Source organism: Solanum pennellii, chromosome 7 (genome assembly GCF_001406875.1).
Source record: "Solanum pennellii chromosome 7, SPENNV200".
In the NCBI taxonomy this organism is placed as follows: Eukaryota; Viridiplantae; Streptophyta; class Magnoliopsida; order Solanales; family Solanaceae; genus Solanum; species Solanum pennellii.
The window spans coordinates 28,370,503-28,387,156 of NC_028643.1; the positions used below are offsets into that span (position 1 = coordinate 28,370,503).

At 35.2% G+C, this 16,654-nt stretch overlaps 1 protein-coding gene across 9 annotated transcripts in view; it reads left to right on the top strand.

Annotated features, from left to right (window-relative positions):
- Positions 1–242: 242 nt before the first annotated feature.
- Positions 243–16,654, top strand: part of LOC107025880 (calcium-transporting ATPase 3, endoplasmic reticulum-type) — an 88,553-nt gene continuing 72,141 nt past the window's right edge. For 6 of the 9 annotated variants that reach the window (XR_003579399.1, XR_001457462.2, XR_003579400.1 and 3 more), the window contains exons 1-10: positions 243–472; positions 546–596; positions 675–708; positions 2,032–2,049; positions 5,462–5,598; positions 6,606–6,680; positions 10,419–10,464; positions 11,405–11,464; positions 11,577–11,657; positions 12,525–12,610. Coding sequence is in view for 5 of the 9 variants with exons in the window: in XM_027918560.1 (XP_027774361.1) it covers positions 440–472; positions 546–596; positions 675–708; positions 2,032–2,049; positions 5,462–5,598; positions 6,606–6,680; positions 10,419–10,464; positions 11,405–11,464; positions 11,577–11,657; positions 12,525–12,610 (621 nt within the window). In the remaining 4 variants the exon portion in view is untranslated. Of the gene's footprint in view, positions 473–545; positions 597–674; positions 709–2,031; positions 2,050–5,461; positions 5,599–6,605; positions 6,681–10,418; positions 10,465–11,404; positions 11,465–11,576; positions 11,658–12,524; positions 12,611–16,654 lie in introns of those variants that run through there. The other 3 variants (XM_027918558.1, XM_015226653.2, XM_027918559.1) reach the window with 3 other exon arrangements.

Here is a 16,654-nt window from a genome sequence, read left to right on the forward strand (position 1 = left end):
ATCAATCGAAAAGTACAAAGAAATAAGAAAACATTCTCCTATATATTTTATCTATATATTTGTGTTAATACTTTCATATTGCTAATATTTTACAACAGAAGCAAAATTAATTAAACATTCTCCTATATATTTTATCTATATATTTGTGTTAATAATTTCATATTGCTAATATCTTACAACAGAAGCAAAATTAATCAAATTTTATGAAATGCACCCATCCGTATAAACCCTAGACTAATTATAAAGATAAAAAAAATAATAATAACGTTGTGTGTGTATGTGAAGAAAACAGTCACTTTTATCAGATCTCGCTTTACTAGAGTTGCCGAAGATCATCCCAGCAGGCACCAGTTGCACAAGATCATCAGAGAGTCAAAAACACTGTTCAATTTGAGAAGAAACTGACCTGACGTAACCTGACCTGACCTGACCTCCTTCAATGGAGGACGCTTACGCCCGATCTGTTTCAGAGGTATCCTAAATTCTCCTGTTTCGGGTTAAACAAGAATATACCTTGAATGCCAATGCTGCAATTCCATTTCCAGGTTCTTGAATTCTTCGCGGTGGATCCAACTAAAGGTCTTACAGATTTACAGGTGCAATTTCAGTGGCTAAACTACTTGGGAAGGATCCAATTCAATACCCCTAATTCTTTTTTTTCTTTTGTTTCCCAGGTTACACAACATGCACACTCATATGGCAAAAATGGTAATCATTGTTTCCCTTACTTCTCAAGTGTTATGTTCTTACAACGGTGGCATTTTCAAATGACTGAACAACATAGCTCATGTGCATGTCTGCATCTTGAGAATATTTGCTTATTTTACAATAAAAAAATATAAGTTGTAGTACCTATAATATCACAAACTTAATTGCCTAGGCTCCATGTAGTATTGCCATCTTGTATCTCTATTTGCTTATGAATTTTGACAAGTATGAGGTTACAGGAATAAACCAGGAAAAGAATGCATGCAAATTGACTACTTTGTGCCATTAAATTCAGTAAGCGGAACAATTTAGGCATGTCCACAGTTTATCACTGTACATTGGGCTAGTGGACATTCCTATCTTTGGTCCCTAAGGTTGGTGAGGATTCTTTTGGCCAGGTTATTTTGAGAAGAACAAAAGATTCATAGAGTTAAGATCTTCTAGTTTAGTTAATTTTACCAGAAATCTTGCAAGATTAGGAGATCATCCTATGTCCAAGAGATTTCGGTTCCAAATGTTGTTATGATGCTTAGATAGCTGCTATCTTCCAATTGTGTTGTAATTTTAGCTAACAATGGATTGAAGTTGATTATTTGATTGAGCAACTAGTTAATGTTGGTTGCATAACCGGTATGGTTGTGAGTATATAATCAAGTTTGTGGACCCAAGAGTTATGAAGCTACAGAATGTTAATGTTATACTACTAGCTTGCATCTCAACTATAATTGGTATGATAACAATGGTGTCTGCATCAACTTACATCTCAACTATTCCACCCGGTTCCTGCAATCCTACCTGCAATTGTATGGATAATTCATCAAACTTTAGGTAGATTGGAAGTCATTGCTTTGAGTGTTTATGTCTGTGTTAGATTTGAACAGTGGTGTTCCATGTTATGTGTCTACTTTGTTGACCACTAAGCAGTATTCTTTGAGACTGTGAGGGCATGTTTTGCACGGCCTTATGATACTGGATTGTCATGAACAGAATAATGTTCTAATGGCCAGGATGATGTGTTGTTTATTTGAGGAGAGGCCACTATGATACGCCTAAAGAATCACTCAATTTTATTCTGTCTCGGACGCCATAGTTTTTTTTTTTTAATTTCATAGTAATAAAAATGTTTTTCTTTCTAATTGGTATCTGTTGTGGTAAGATTTATCTTCAACACAAAGTAGTACTGGAATCAGATTAATATGTCATAATTTTTAAATAATTATGCATGTGTTTTGTTATGTGTTACTCTATATGCTTGTCATTTGCCTGATTTTGTCTTCTCTAATTAATTTTCTCTTTGGTTGCATGTTTCATGAATTTTCTCAGTGTTGCCTCAAGAAAAAAGTAAGTTCTCTTTCCTTTCCCTCTCTCACTCTCTATCAGACACATATAATTAGGTTGCATCTAAAATAGGGTAGAGACATTCATAATCAGCAAGCCAGCTTCGCTTTAGTTAAGGAGATTTTATTCTTGTGTTTTATTTTATTGCTATAGTAAAATACCTGAACTTCTAATGGAGTCACGTTTTATTAGCATTTGTTACAACGATAGGAAAACCAGTGAATGCTCTTGCTTGACTGATATTGTATTATAAGAGCTTTTTCTAGATGAGCATATGGCACATAAGATATGAATTAACCATATTCGTCAGTACTCTACAGTCTACACAATTATGTTATATGTTGTATGCACCCCAAATATTAAAGACAGACAAATAAATAAAAATATTATTTTATTTGGTGACGATAGAATGCATGCCTTTCTTGATATTTTTCTTAAAAAAAGAATGCATGCCTTTCTCTTTTATATTATTTCATTTTGGTGATGATAAAATGCAAAATGATTTGCAGTAAAGTAAGCATTTATTTTCTCGTCCAGTCCTAATAATTGCATTTTCCTCTGAACTTAACGTTGCTACACTGAGCTCGGTTGTTTTTACAATTCTGAGCCATCATGGCCTCCGGATTCTCTTGAAATCTGTATAGATCTAGAAATCTCTCTTGAGTGACAAGTGTCCAAAATCCAAACATCAGATCAAAATCCATCTCTATTGCAAGTTGCCACCGAAAGTTTCTCCCATCCTCGGCTTAATTTTTTTTTAAATCCATCTTTGATTCATGTGTTTCCATAGGTTCACTCCTCAAAATGTGGTTATTGCCGTGCTGGTTTAGGGGGCAACTTCCTTTCATTCTGATCATTTAGTTTCAATTAAGTTTTTCTTTTGCCATTGCAAAATCCCCATACCCACTTCCCTAGACAACTTTATATTGTAGATTAGGTATCTGATGCCCTTCCCCCTTCCTATCGTGGTCACAGATTTTTCCACTTTGCATGACTAACTTTTCCTCTTTTATTTTCTTTCTATTCCAGAAAATGTCCCGTCTAATTATGTGAGAAATAAACAGGTCCGAGATTTTACTCAACTCCATGTTTATCTAAGTCAGTCATTCTTAGAGGATATGTAACACATCTTTCAGGTGGTTAAGATTCTCTCTAAAGTTGTAACACTCTACACCCTACACTTCACTTTTATGCTTTGCTTCTAGTGGTATGCCTGATGTTGATAATGTACCAATCTTTATTGGTTAGTGCCTCTTTATTCAAGATAGAACTCATGGACAATGAGGCACATGGCTTAGTTTGCGCTGCTTACACTGAAGTGCATCTTAAGCGACACAAAGCACCCTTGGTGAGCTTTTCTGAGCTAAAAGTCTTAAGCAAGCCTCAAAAGAGACTTGACAGCACACCATATTGTGATGTTCCTCCTAGAAGAATAGCTACTTTTTTCAAAAATTGACATGCAATCAACATGCTACTTTAAAGGCCAATAAGACTACTCTAATATCTTTTATCTGATCATCCTTGTAATCACGCGAGAACAATGTGTCATCTGCAAAGTGGATGCTGGAAATCTCACTTACTGTCATGGATCCGTGAAGCTAGTTATCTACCCCATTCTTTCATCCTTAGTTCTACTAAGACCTCATTTGAAGCTAAATGCACATCTAAGTGATCAAGATCTGGTTTTTCGATCTGAACACTGAATGATTAAGACCGTTTGTTTTAAACTTCTGAATATAAATTGTTTATCAATATGTAAACACAATAAGTAATATACTTGAAAGAAAGTTGTAGTTAAACATTATATCAACAAAATATTAAAAAACATTAGTTGAGAAAAAATAAAATTATTATTTAATAATAATTAAAATTTTCGAAAATATAAAGATAAATCTTATAATTTTTAAAAATAAAGTGAAACTATCTTCTGTACACAACAAAATTATATTAACAAAAATAATTGTTAGAAGTTATTAAAAGAAAATTCTCATCATCTTTTACTAATTTTTGCAAATAATTTTTATCAATTATTGATGACCAAGCAATACGATCAAGAATTAAATGTTGTTAAAATAAAAAGGGGAAAGAGCATGGATAGTTGATGGTTGGAGAAAGAGAGAGGCATGATTTTTTTGCAAAAGAAAATATATGGAACTAACTTTAATAGAAGTCCGTATTTAAAAGAATCTGAATGAGATTAAGACTCTGTCGTAGGTCTGATTCATTCTGACCCATTAAGTGATTCTTTAAGTAGAAAAAACAGTCACAGTTAATAATCTAATATTCAAATCATTCAAATTTCGACCTCCATTAAGTGCAAACAAATGAGGACTAAGACTATCCATCACAATTATAATAAGGGTAAATGGATCATCTTGTCCAAGGCCTCTAGAAGATCGAAAGAAGCCTCCACCCTGGCCATGCAACAAGACTGAGGACTTCATTTGTGCATTAAGACCTCTTTCTCTACTTCCACACTTCATTTTCTCTAGAACTGAGATGAGGATATTCCAACTTAATCGGGTCTAGGGATTTTCTATGTCTTAATTAAAATGATTCCCCTATTTTCTCCTCTTTATGTTCAATCTAGGCACAAATTAGCAATAAGGACTTACTTGAAATTCGCCTCTCCTTATAAAATTATTTTTTGAATGATGGAGCTCGGTAGAAAAGGGCTTTATTAATGTCTTGTTTGCTAAATGGTCCCTCAATTTCCTTCTCTTTGTTTAGTCTAGGTATTCATTTGCAATTGGAACCTAATTGGAGATTTTCTTTCCTGAGATAAAGACTTCTGTGAATAAGGAAGCTGGGCATAATTCATCCGTTTCATTCTCTTATACATACTAACAAGCTGATTGGTCTAAAGAGTAAAGACCTGTAATTCCAAAGTCCCACTTTTCTTTGAGATCAGGGAAATAAAAGAAGCGCCTAGATTTCTTCAAACTTCATCTCCTTGCGTTGTTGCCAGACCTCTCTCCATGTTCCAGCATATGTGTAAAATATGAATACCTATCTAAATCTATTAGGTCCAGGGGCTTCATCTAGATTGCACTGTTTCCTCTGCCTCTTCTTCACAAAAGTGACATTCCAATAATCTCTCTGATTCCCATATCTTCTAACAGTATTTCCATTGCTTTCAGTAATAGGGAAATTTGCAGTGTTCTGAAATATGAATTATTATTCGTGGAGTGTGTACCTATGATATAGTCTCAGCTGAATCCTGGTGTTTGATGACCCACACCATTACTTATTGACTGAACCAAGCTATTGCTGGTTTCAACAATTCAGTTGAATAAATTTTAAGCATTGTGCTTATTAATTGGAACAATTATCTTTTGCTACGTAATAATTGGTACATTGTTGCTTAGCTCTGTCTACTTATTGTTATTATTAATATTATTATTATCTATTGCAGGCACTCCTTTCTGGAAGTTGGTGCTGAAGCAATTTAATGATTTGCTTGTTAAGATTCTAATTGCAGCTGCTTTTATTTCCTTTTTTTTGGCACTTGCTAATGGAGAGACGGTAATATCAGCCTTCATTGAACCTTCTGTAAGCAAACTTGACTTCTCTTTCTTACTGTCATTAGGCTAACTTGACTTCTTTTCCTTACTGCCATTAGGGGATGGAGTGGGAGTGTAATTCGGGGGAATTTTTCTTTTACCAAACATAAATGTCTAATGATTTAAGGACAATATGACCCACATATCTCTCTTACTAAAAAATACTTCCAGTTCTGCTCCCAGGCCTTGTTTTCTCATGGATTTCAGCTAGGGTCCCTTAAGGAGTAAGGACTTCTGGCTACCCCTCTCTGGTGGTATTTGATTGCAGGAGCAGCCATTTTCATTTTTTTTCTTTAAAGCCTTTTATCTACCATGGATATTTAAAATTATTTTAGATCCGGGGGGGGGGGGTTAGTTTTTTGGCATCACAGAGACGTTGTCCAAAAGAGAAATATGGTTCAAATGGGTTGAGAGCTCATGGTTGCACATTGAGGCTCTGTTCTGGGTATCTCGGTGAATCAGAAAGGCTTCCATTGTTTAGGGGAGAGTCTACCAGACATGGAAAAGCAGATACAAGTCTACATCTCTTTTCTGTTCCATGAAATTCTACATCTTTGTTCACTTCTGGCACTATAATAACTGTTCTAGATTGCCCTGTGACAACAATAATTGGTTAGAGGGGTATTTTTGATCCCTTACTCTATTGTAAAACATAAGCTACTTGTGAACATTGTAATCTAAACTTTTTCATCATTGTTTCCTTTGTGATTTAAGCGCTTGATGTACTTTTTTTCTTTTTTTCTTGTAGTATAAATGGGTCATGTTTTGGTTGTATAATAGCAGCACGAAAAAATATGAATAGGAAGAACTGGCTTGGCAAAAATAATTCTAAAGTAATAATTCATTATAATACAGTGAACATGATCTCATATTTATTGAAAGAAAGGATGCTAGAAAATGCCAAGAAAAGTCTTCTGGTGGTACTGCTGAAGAACAAAATTCATATCATTTATGAATTCCTCCTTGTTTTACCATAATCCCAAGTGATGTTTACAGGTTATCTTGATGATATTGGCTGCAAATGCAGCGGTCGGGGTTATCACAGAAACAAATGCTGAAAAGGCTCTTGAGGTATGATATTCAGTTGAGTGTAGAAATAGTGACATTGCTGTGCTAGCGTTCTAATTTTCAGGTTATTCTTTCGATTTCTGTCTCTGTTTAGTAGGTTGAGTTCTTATCTTCTTGATCAACATGTGTCCCCTTTCTTGTATATCCTGGCTTTATTTTCTTATTCGGGTCATTTTCACTAGAGGATGTATAAATGAATTTAGAAGCTCTTCTTCTATGTGCTTAATCTCACTTTGTGGGTTTTTACTGGGTATGTTGTTTTATTCCATGTGCCTAACATCGTATTATAATGGAAAAAATACACAAGTTTCCCTTAGACTTGTTGCAAAAGTCATTTACACTCAACTTTGTGGCGATGACATGGAAGAGCAAGTATATTTAATTTTCTGGAAGATTGTGAGGGCAAAAAAATGCTTAAAATAAATCTAATTAACAGGTGTCCCTTTCAGATTGGACATCATACACTAATTACACATATGCCATAATACAATATTTTATTGTTTACCTTTCTACTTTTTTGTTTTTTCTTCTTTTATTCATTTTTTGTTCTTTCTTCTTCATTTCAACGTACCAGAGTCTCTTCTTGATTTAAAAATTATCGATGCGTCACTATTATCACCTCCACTTGTTGGCGAAACTATGCAGTTAAACCACCAAAAAACACCAATGGAGCTCCAAACTAAGATCGACTCAGAGTTGGAGCTGCTTTACTAGCAGATGTTTCATCTAAGACTGACTTTGAGTTGGAGCTGCTTGACTGGAGATCACCTAATTTAAACAAAGAAGAAAAAAGGTGCAAACTAAGGTTTAGTAATTTCTTATGCTCTCAAGTAGATGCGCAAATGAGCAAGATAGTTTAATTTTGGGCGGGTCGAAATGGGTCAAGCTAATAAATGTTTCATAACCAAAACCCAAAATTTACTTGGGTCAAAATGTGTAATTTATCGGGTTAACCCAACCCACCCAACATGACCCCAACTTTTTCTTTCCTATTATTTTACAGTATTATTGCTCTGCCATTGGTTAGAACAAGAATAGTGCATGATAATACAATCCTACTTAGAATAGGAATAGGAATAGGAATAGGAATAGGAGTAGAAATAGTATATAGAATCCTATTCAGAAAAGTATTGTATTGTAGTGTCCTAGTTAGAAAACGAGTCTAATATAGTGGCTATCAATAGGGTCTCAATGTAATAATATAAATAGGGTCTTAATGTAATAATAGATGCATGCAATTCAATAATATTCTTCACAAATATTTTTCACATAGTATCAGAGCCTCTACGATCTCGGTACTAGGTTGAGAATCAAAGAGCTTTCGTCGCCAACATGTGGCTTTACCCATATATGCCTCCTGTTTGTCCAATGATTATGTTAACAAAAGTAGGGCCAATGTTATATGCATGAACCTTATATTCAAGGGAAGAAACTCAGTTAGACAAGTCATAGTGCGTCAATTTTTGATGACTTTCTAGGGCTGCTTTGTGTCACCCCCATATCCGTTAGTGTTTGTGTAGCATTGTGCATTCTTTCTGGTGATTATTTTTTCATATCGTATTTGTCTAGCACCATGACATCCTTCCGCTGACTACTTTCTCATATCTATTATATGTAGAAGCCAGTGTTATCAAAAGCGAAAAGCGCAAAAAGGCTCTAAGGTCGGTGGGGTCTTTAAGCGCAAAGCGCAAATAAAGCGTGGACTTTGATGAAAAAAGGCGCAAAGGGAGAAAAAAATACAAATATATATGTTTAATGCAAGACTAATAATTATAAACGTGAATGACAAATATATGACCAAAGAAATTGAATTATTTTTTATGATAAAGTGAAATATCAATTGTTCAGTGGCACTTCTTCATAAGAGGCTCATTGGCAAGGAAAAATTTGCCTTAGAACCTTGATGACGACACTAAAGTGCACATAAAGCGAGGCGAACGCTCAACACGTTTTGAGCCTTGCTTCAGGGCTTAAGTGCGCTTAATGCGCGCATTTGATAACACTGTGTAGCACCTTGCCACCTTTCTGGTGACTACTTCATTTCTGATTTGCGTAGCATTGTGCATCTCTTTGACTACTTCTCATATTTAGTTTGCGTAGTATCATGATTTTTTCCAACCTACTTTCTCATATCTGAGTTGTGTCTTTTCGGTGACTCCTTAGATTTGATTTGTGTAGCTCCATGCTTCTTTTCGGTAACTACTCAAATGTGATTTGCGTAAGTTTGTGGCATCATTCCGACCCTATCCATATAATTTTTTTTAGTAGGGTCGTGTCGTCGGTATGGATCCTACACATAATTTTCTTTCTCACTAGGTCATGTCATCATTTCGACCCTACCTATTTAATTTTATCTCTCAGATTGTTCAGCCATCAAATCTAATACTGTGACGCGTGTGCATGTTTCGACCAGTTTTCAATGACATTCTTGTTTAATATAAACTCATCCATTGATTCCAAGATGATCCATGTATTTTATACCAGATTTTTTGAGCACTTTCCAGCGTTCACTGCATTGTGAATAAGGCTATATGGAGCAAGCACCTAATGTTGCTTGGGGGAGTTTAGTAGCCTTGTATGTCGATTTCATAAGTCACTATGGTCTAAAACAATTTTTTCAAGCTTGGTTTGGGAAGTTTAACTTTGTAATTTAGGAATTTATCACTTTGTGTTTTATCGACATTGTGCATTAAATCCAGTATTTCATGAGAAGACTAAACATATTGAGATTGACTGCCAATTTTGTGACTAAGCACATTGAGATTGACAGTCAATTTTGTTAATTCAAGTGATCAACTTGCAAATATCTCACTAAGCCCTGCATCTGTCCTCGTATCAATTACATTTGTAACAAGCTAGGTACGTACGACTTGTATGCACCAGCTTAATGGAGAGTGTTAGAATGAGAATAGGAACAAGATTAATATATACAAATCTACTTAGAATAGTAATCTGAATCAAAATAGTATATAGAATCCTACTTAGAAAAAGATTGTATTGTAGTGTCCTAGTTGGAAAAGGAGTCTTATGTAGTGTCTATAAATAGAGTCTCAATGTAATAATGTAGATACACAATTCAATAATATTCTTCTCAAATATTTCTAACACCATTCTTAGGCTGCTCAGGCTGCAGAAGTCAAATTCTTTGCAGTTTCTTGGTCAACCAGGTTAAGGTTCATATTTGTAAGAGCTGATAAGATAATCCCAGGGTCATTCATTTCGTAAATTATGTTGTTGTGATTTGTGATTATTCCGTTGATGGTGGCTTGATCTTCATATGATGAAGTTAGACCACACATGTTTATTTCATTAGCAAAGAAGAATGAGCCGTATTTACACTTTACCAATGTTCAAAAAAAAGAATGAGCCGTATTTACAATAGCAGATAATTTGAAACAAAACAATGATATTAGTTTAGCTTCACCTCAATAGTTCTTGTTACATGGTCTGAAGTCTGAACCCAATGATGATCAAATCTATTTGACTGGTCATTTTGGGTCAGCCCATTCTGATCTACCAGATCTTTTATTGATAGCCAGCCTATTTTAGTCCGGATGGGTTTTTTCCACCTCTACTGTCATGGTATATCTTTCTCCATTAGAATTTGGCATTGTGACTATCTATGTTACATGGAGGAAAATGTTGATATTCATAAGGTGAATCAATTTTTTGTAGTTATGATCTGTCGCGTTCATCACTTACGCTTGAAATTTGACTCACAGAGTCGTTTCCTAATTGTAGGAGCTACGTGCATACCAAGCTGACGTTGCTACTGTCCTGCGCAATGGTAATTTGAGTTCTTCCTACTTTTGAATCCCCTCTTCAGTTGTTGAAAGCTGTTTTTTTTCATTAGTGCTTATGGGTAGTCTTTTAAGCGCCTAATATGATTCTGATCATGTTAATTGTGTCTCTTCTTCTGGCTTATGTATTTTTTAGTCTATGTTTATGTAAACCTCATTTGCGTAAGACAAGATTGTATTGTTTAAAACAATTCAAATTGTTCTTGATTACCTGCATCCTTAATGTGCTTCATACTTTGGTGTTATGATCTTTGTTTTATTGAAGCATGTTTGACGAAGTCCTTTTTTTGTTGCATATAAATAGTCATGATTGTGTATCTCTTAATTAGGAGAAAATCCACATTTTGGCCTCGTTGTGGGTAACTGTATAGAGATGTGTTAATGCGTTACTTGTGTAGGCTATCCAAAGCTCTGCACAGTCTCTTTAGTGTATATATGTATGTCAAGGATGAGGCTGCAAGCTCAAATAACTGTTATTCTTTGGAAAAATGGAGAAGAGAACTTTAGATAAACGGCCTGTCATTGGTGGGCGTTCAGAGTCAAAGTATATTAGAACATGGAACAGAAGGTCTTAAGGGAAAATGAGGTCATAGCCAAAAAGAAAAAAAAGAAAAGAGAAAAGGAAAATGAAAATCAGCACCAGCTCTATGTCATTATGAATACACTGTAGCCTTGCTTTGCAACACCATGTTGGGCTAGCCAGACTTGGTTTGTCATTAGCTGGACTTCTGATCTCCATATGAAATCTGCACATCATCCTTCAATCCAGTACATTGAGGCATGGAATTGTGGAATTCCTTTACCTGCTGCTAAACAAAATCTTGAGAGCTTTTATATATCACTTTCAGTCATTTCTTTTTCTTGTGCTTGGTTGATTAACATTTTTACATATCGTGATTAACTATTATGTGAAATTTGATCTATCAGGTTGTTTCTCGATATTACCTGCAGCAGACCTTGTCCCTGGAGATATTGTAGAAGTGAGTGGTATGTTGAGTCTTTTAATTATATCAATTGGAAATTGTATAAAATTTTCATGCTCATCCTCTTTTTATTTTGCACTAATCTTTTCTTTGTGGCCTTTCCATGAAATGTGAAGTTGGGTGTAAAATTCCAGCTGATATGAGAATGATCGAGATATTGAGTGATCACTTACGTGTTGATCAGGCAATTTTAACAGGTGCACTGTCCGTACAGATAATAATGTCCTTTAATTGCTTAACAGATTATGCAATTTGACCTTCCATTGCCATTTGTTTTATTGAGAATGCACATCATGAGTTAAAAGAATCACAAATAATGTGAATGCAGTGAACTCTTTAACAATAATAATGTTGGGAGGTTGGAGTTAAGTTTAATTGTTTATTATAGTATTTCCAAATGTACCATCTTAAATAGAAGTAGATGATCCGTGATATTTTCATCACAAACAACTTATATTTTATAGTAGTATGTATCTAAGACCTTATGCTACAAAAATTAACATTGAAGTGAGCAAAATAAGTAATCATTTGATGTTATTGACAAAAACAGTCATAAATCCTTGTTTGATGAAAATAACAATCTTAAATCTTAAGTAAGTTAATAGCTGTTAACATCAAATTATAGGAAATCATAACTAAAAAATGAAAGCTGTACACGATGTTTCTTGTAAGTTATCAGTTTGATAAGTTATCAATTATTAGGTGTTAGAAAAATAAAAATACTAATTACGGGACATGAGATTAGATTTGCGTTACTTTACAAATGATGGATGGGTTACTAACTTTTGGAATAGTAATTACTAATACAAAAACTATTATAATGCCAATATGCAAACCTTTTCTTGAAATATTCGGAGTTCTTAGCAGGTGTTATACTTGTATCTGCCTATTATATGGCGCTTCAAGTTTATATGCTCCAACTACAATGTTTCACTGATACAATGAGATTGCATGAAAAGTAAAATGAATCAGTTCTGCCAATCAGTGTACCTTTTTCATTGTAGGCTCTTTAGTTGCTTTTGCTGCCTTTCTTTCCTATTTTATGCATTTTGTTCTGATTACAGGTGAGAGCTGCTCTGTGGAAAAAGAGCTTGATGCAACGACTGCTACAAATGCAGTATACCAGGATAAGACAAGCATCCTGTTTTCTGTAAGTTATTAGAACCAGTTCTGTGGAGAATACTAGATAAACGGAGCTTGGAGCATTAATTTATAAATAAAAGGTCCATCATGCTGATGTGTTTGACAATGTAGTAGGGGAGATGATAATACTGTCGCTTGGTTGATTCAGTAGCCTTGATAAATGTTAACCTAATTATATAAAAATTAAAAGATGGGCATTTGAGACTGAACATTCTCTAGGTTGAAGTACATCCTTGAATTTGTGGGGTGCTGAGATTTACCTTTTTACTTATGAGACATGTCAAAAGGACATAAACTCTTGTCGATATAGAGACCCTGAAAACATGTTTATTACGATGACTTTAGCATTCTGATGACGTCTTTTTCTAGGAAGTAATGGGTATTATTGATAACTTGCTTGTGCATGATATTTTGCATCTTCTTTACTTGTCACAAGCTCTTCCACGTCTCACCATTTATAGGTTTTTTGGTACTCTCTTCTTCCCACTCGTGACTTATTTTTTTCCTTTAGTATTTGTAATTATTAGTATTTTTTCTAAATCATTGTTAATTTCAAATGGAGTAAATTCTAAATCTGTAATATTTATTTTAAAAAAAGAAGAAGCTCAAGTCTGGATGATAGATTGGATGACCAAATGAGATGATAGATTAGATGACCAAATGAAGTTCATCAAAGACAAGGAAGGAAAAGTATTGGTGGAAAAGGTATACACTATACGAAGATGGCAGGCATACTTACATAAACTCTTAAATGAAGAGGGGAACAAAAAATATGGTCCAAGTGTTTTACAGAACTTTGCGAGTTGTCGAGATTTTGGATACATTAGAGGTTTAAATATTAAGGTGGTTAAGGATGCTATTCATAAGATGATGGGAGGGAGACCAAACCAGACGAGATCCCAGTGGAACTTTGGAAGGTCGCAAGCAAGTGTGGAGTGATAACTAGGTTGTTAAATGTCATTTTTAAGACAACAAAAATGCCTGAAGAATGAAGTGATCTTGTTATAGAGGGGTATCAAACCTTATTGTGAGAGTTTGGGAGAGGGTGGTGGATATGAGGATGGGGAAGGGTGTGTCTTTCCGAGAACTAATTTAGTTTCGTGTCAGGGCGATGAACTATGGAAGCCTTCTTAAGGAGATTGGTGAAGCAGTTTAAGGTCAGCAAGAGGGGCTTAGGCATTTTTTTGTTTTCATTAAGATTTAGAAGTCTGATTTGAATGCACATCTGAATGATGAAGATGTTGTCTCTAGATTTGAACACGGAATGGTTAAGACGGCTTGTTTTTCAATATCTGAATATACATAATTTATTTATATGTACATAATAAAATAATTATATAATTCAAATGAAAATTAATAAATAAAATCAACTATTTGATAAAAGAAATAAAACACTTATGTTTTCTAGAGATGGGGGAGATACTTTGTTGTGTTGGTGGTGATGGTAATAGTAGTTGTTAATCTTTAAGTAATGATGGTGGTGATAGTTTGTGACGATGGAGGTGGTTGGTGTTGTGGTGACTGTCGTAATGGTGATGATTTGTAGTTTTTTTTTTTTTTTTTTTAGAATTAGTATTGTTGTATTCTTCAGCATTGGGAATGCTGGCCACCATCAGAATCAAGTTACAAAACAAGTAGACTCTAGCTTCACAAAGCTCCTAGAAATTCTACTAACTCCTCTATTTCCGCTATGCAATTATGTTTACACCAAAAATTAAAGTCTCCAGGCAGTTCCATTTCACATCATGGACTGGTCTGATTTTGTCTTCAAGACACCTTCCAGGCAGTTCCATTTCACATCATGGACTGGTCTGATTTTGTCTTCAGAAAACCTTCCATGCAAGAGGGTATTATCCTCCACACTTTTTTCTGACTTTTACTTCCCCCTCTTTTCATCCAACAACTCATTAGATCGGCTGTATGTTTCGGCATTGTCCACACTGTCTTTGTGAGACTGAAAAACATGTTCCACAATTGGGCAGTGAATTTACAGTGTAGGAACAAGTGATTGTTTGTCTCCCTAGTCTCATTGCACAAAAACCATCTAGTCACCACAACTCTCCCCTTCTTTTGTAACACTTCATGAGTAAGACGTGCTTTTCTTACCACTAGCCATGTGAAACATTTCACTTTTGTAGGGGCTATGTTCTTCCATACATATTTCCATATCTTTAGCTCTTCCTCCTGCATAATGCTATTCTCCCTCTTGTATACCTTATTTACAATGAAACTTCCTTTTGAACTGTGTCTCCATCTAAGTCTATCAGGCTCCATTATTATCCCACGAAAAGTATCCACTTCTTCTTTTAGCAGGTCAACTACTCTTTCTACCTCCCAATCATTTAAGTGTCTTCTGAAGTTTAGATCCCACCCTTGGGGGGGACCAGCAATCAGACACAACAATTTCAGGGTTGCTAGATAGTAACATGAGATCTTGATAATTATCCTGCAGTGGTACTTCTCCTATCCAATTATCCTTCCAAAACCTAACATTGTTAACATTGCCCACTTGGAATTTAGAATTCTTCTGGAGCTTTGACCATAGACCTCTGATAGCCGTCCATACACCCGTCCCATAAGTGCAATTCACTTCATTTGAGCACCAAAGACTATTCTGTCCGAGCTTTTGAATAATTACTTCCTTCCAGAGGGAAGTTTCTTCATCACAGAATCTCCAAAGCCATTTCATCAAAAGGCACCTGTTTTGAATTCCCAGATTTTTTATTGCTAATCCTTTGTGTTCTTTTCTTAATTGAGTGACCTCCAATTCAACCAGATTATATTTCCCCCTCTCTTTGTTGCCTTTCCACAAAAAATTTCTTCTTAGTCTATCTAGCTTGTTCACTACACTATCAGGAATAGGAAACAAAGACATCACATATGTAGGTATAGAGTCCAACACTGAGTTTATTAGTGTGACTCTTCCCCCAAATGACAAATATTGTGCTTTCCACCGTGCTAGTCTCTTTTCATACCTTTCTACAATGCTGTCCCATATCTCTACTTCTTTGTATTTCCTGCCTAATGGCATACCCAAATACACAGTAGGCAACATGCCCACTTCACACTCCATACACTAGCCAAGGACTGAACATTCATTACCTCTTTGATAGGGAAGATACTACTTTTCCTCCAATTCACCTTTACGCCAGAAACAATTTCATATACCACCAATATGACTCTAACATAGGTAACTTGTTCCTTGGTAGCTTCACAAAAAATAATGGTATCATCTGCATACAACAGATGGCATATCTCCAAATCACCCTTCATTATTCTAAAACCCGTGAGCCAATTGTTGTGAATTACTTTTCTCATCATGCTACTTAACCGTTCCATAGCCAAAATAAACAAGAAAGCGGATAAATGGTCCCCTTGTCTGAGTCCCCTTTCCGAAGGAAAAAAACCAATAGGTTCTCCATTCACTAAAACGGAGAACCTAACAATTTAATACAAAAACTAATCCACTTCAATTACCTATTCCCAAACCCCATTTGTTTTAGAACACTTAGCAAATAGTCCCAATTCACATGGTCATGCACCTTTTCAATGTCTAGTTCACACATTAAGCCAACTACCTCTCCCCTGATCCTGGTGTCTACACATTCATTTGCTATTAAGGCAGCATCCATGATCTGTCTCCCTTTAACAAAGGCCATTTGATGCTTATTCACTAGGCTATCCATCACTTTCTTCATTCTCTCAATTAGCACTTTAGCAATTATCTTGTAATTCCCAAAAATCAAGCTAATGGGTCTGAAATCCCTTAGTTCCACTGCTCCCGTCTTTTTTGGTGTAAGGGCTACATACTGACATTCAAACTTCTTTCGAGGACTTGATGATCATGGAAATATTGATTGTCCCCTTAATGTCACCCTTAATAACCTCCCAGAAAGTTTGAAAAAAGTTCATATTTGAACCATCAGGGCCAGGTGCCTTATCAGTTGCACATAATTTGATGCTATCCCATACTTCCTATTCTTCAAAATTCTTTGTAACCATTCTTGATCTTCATTGGAAATAATTGCTGTATCTTGGAGGATGAGATCAG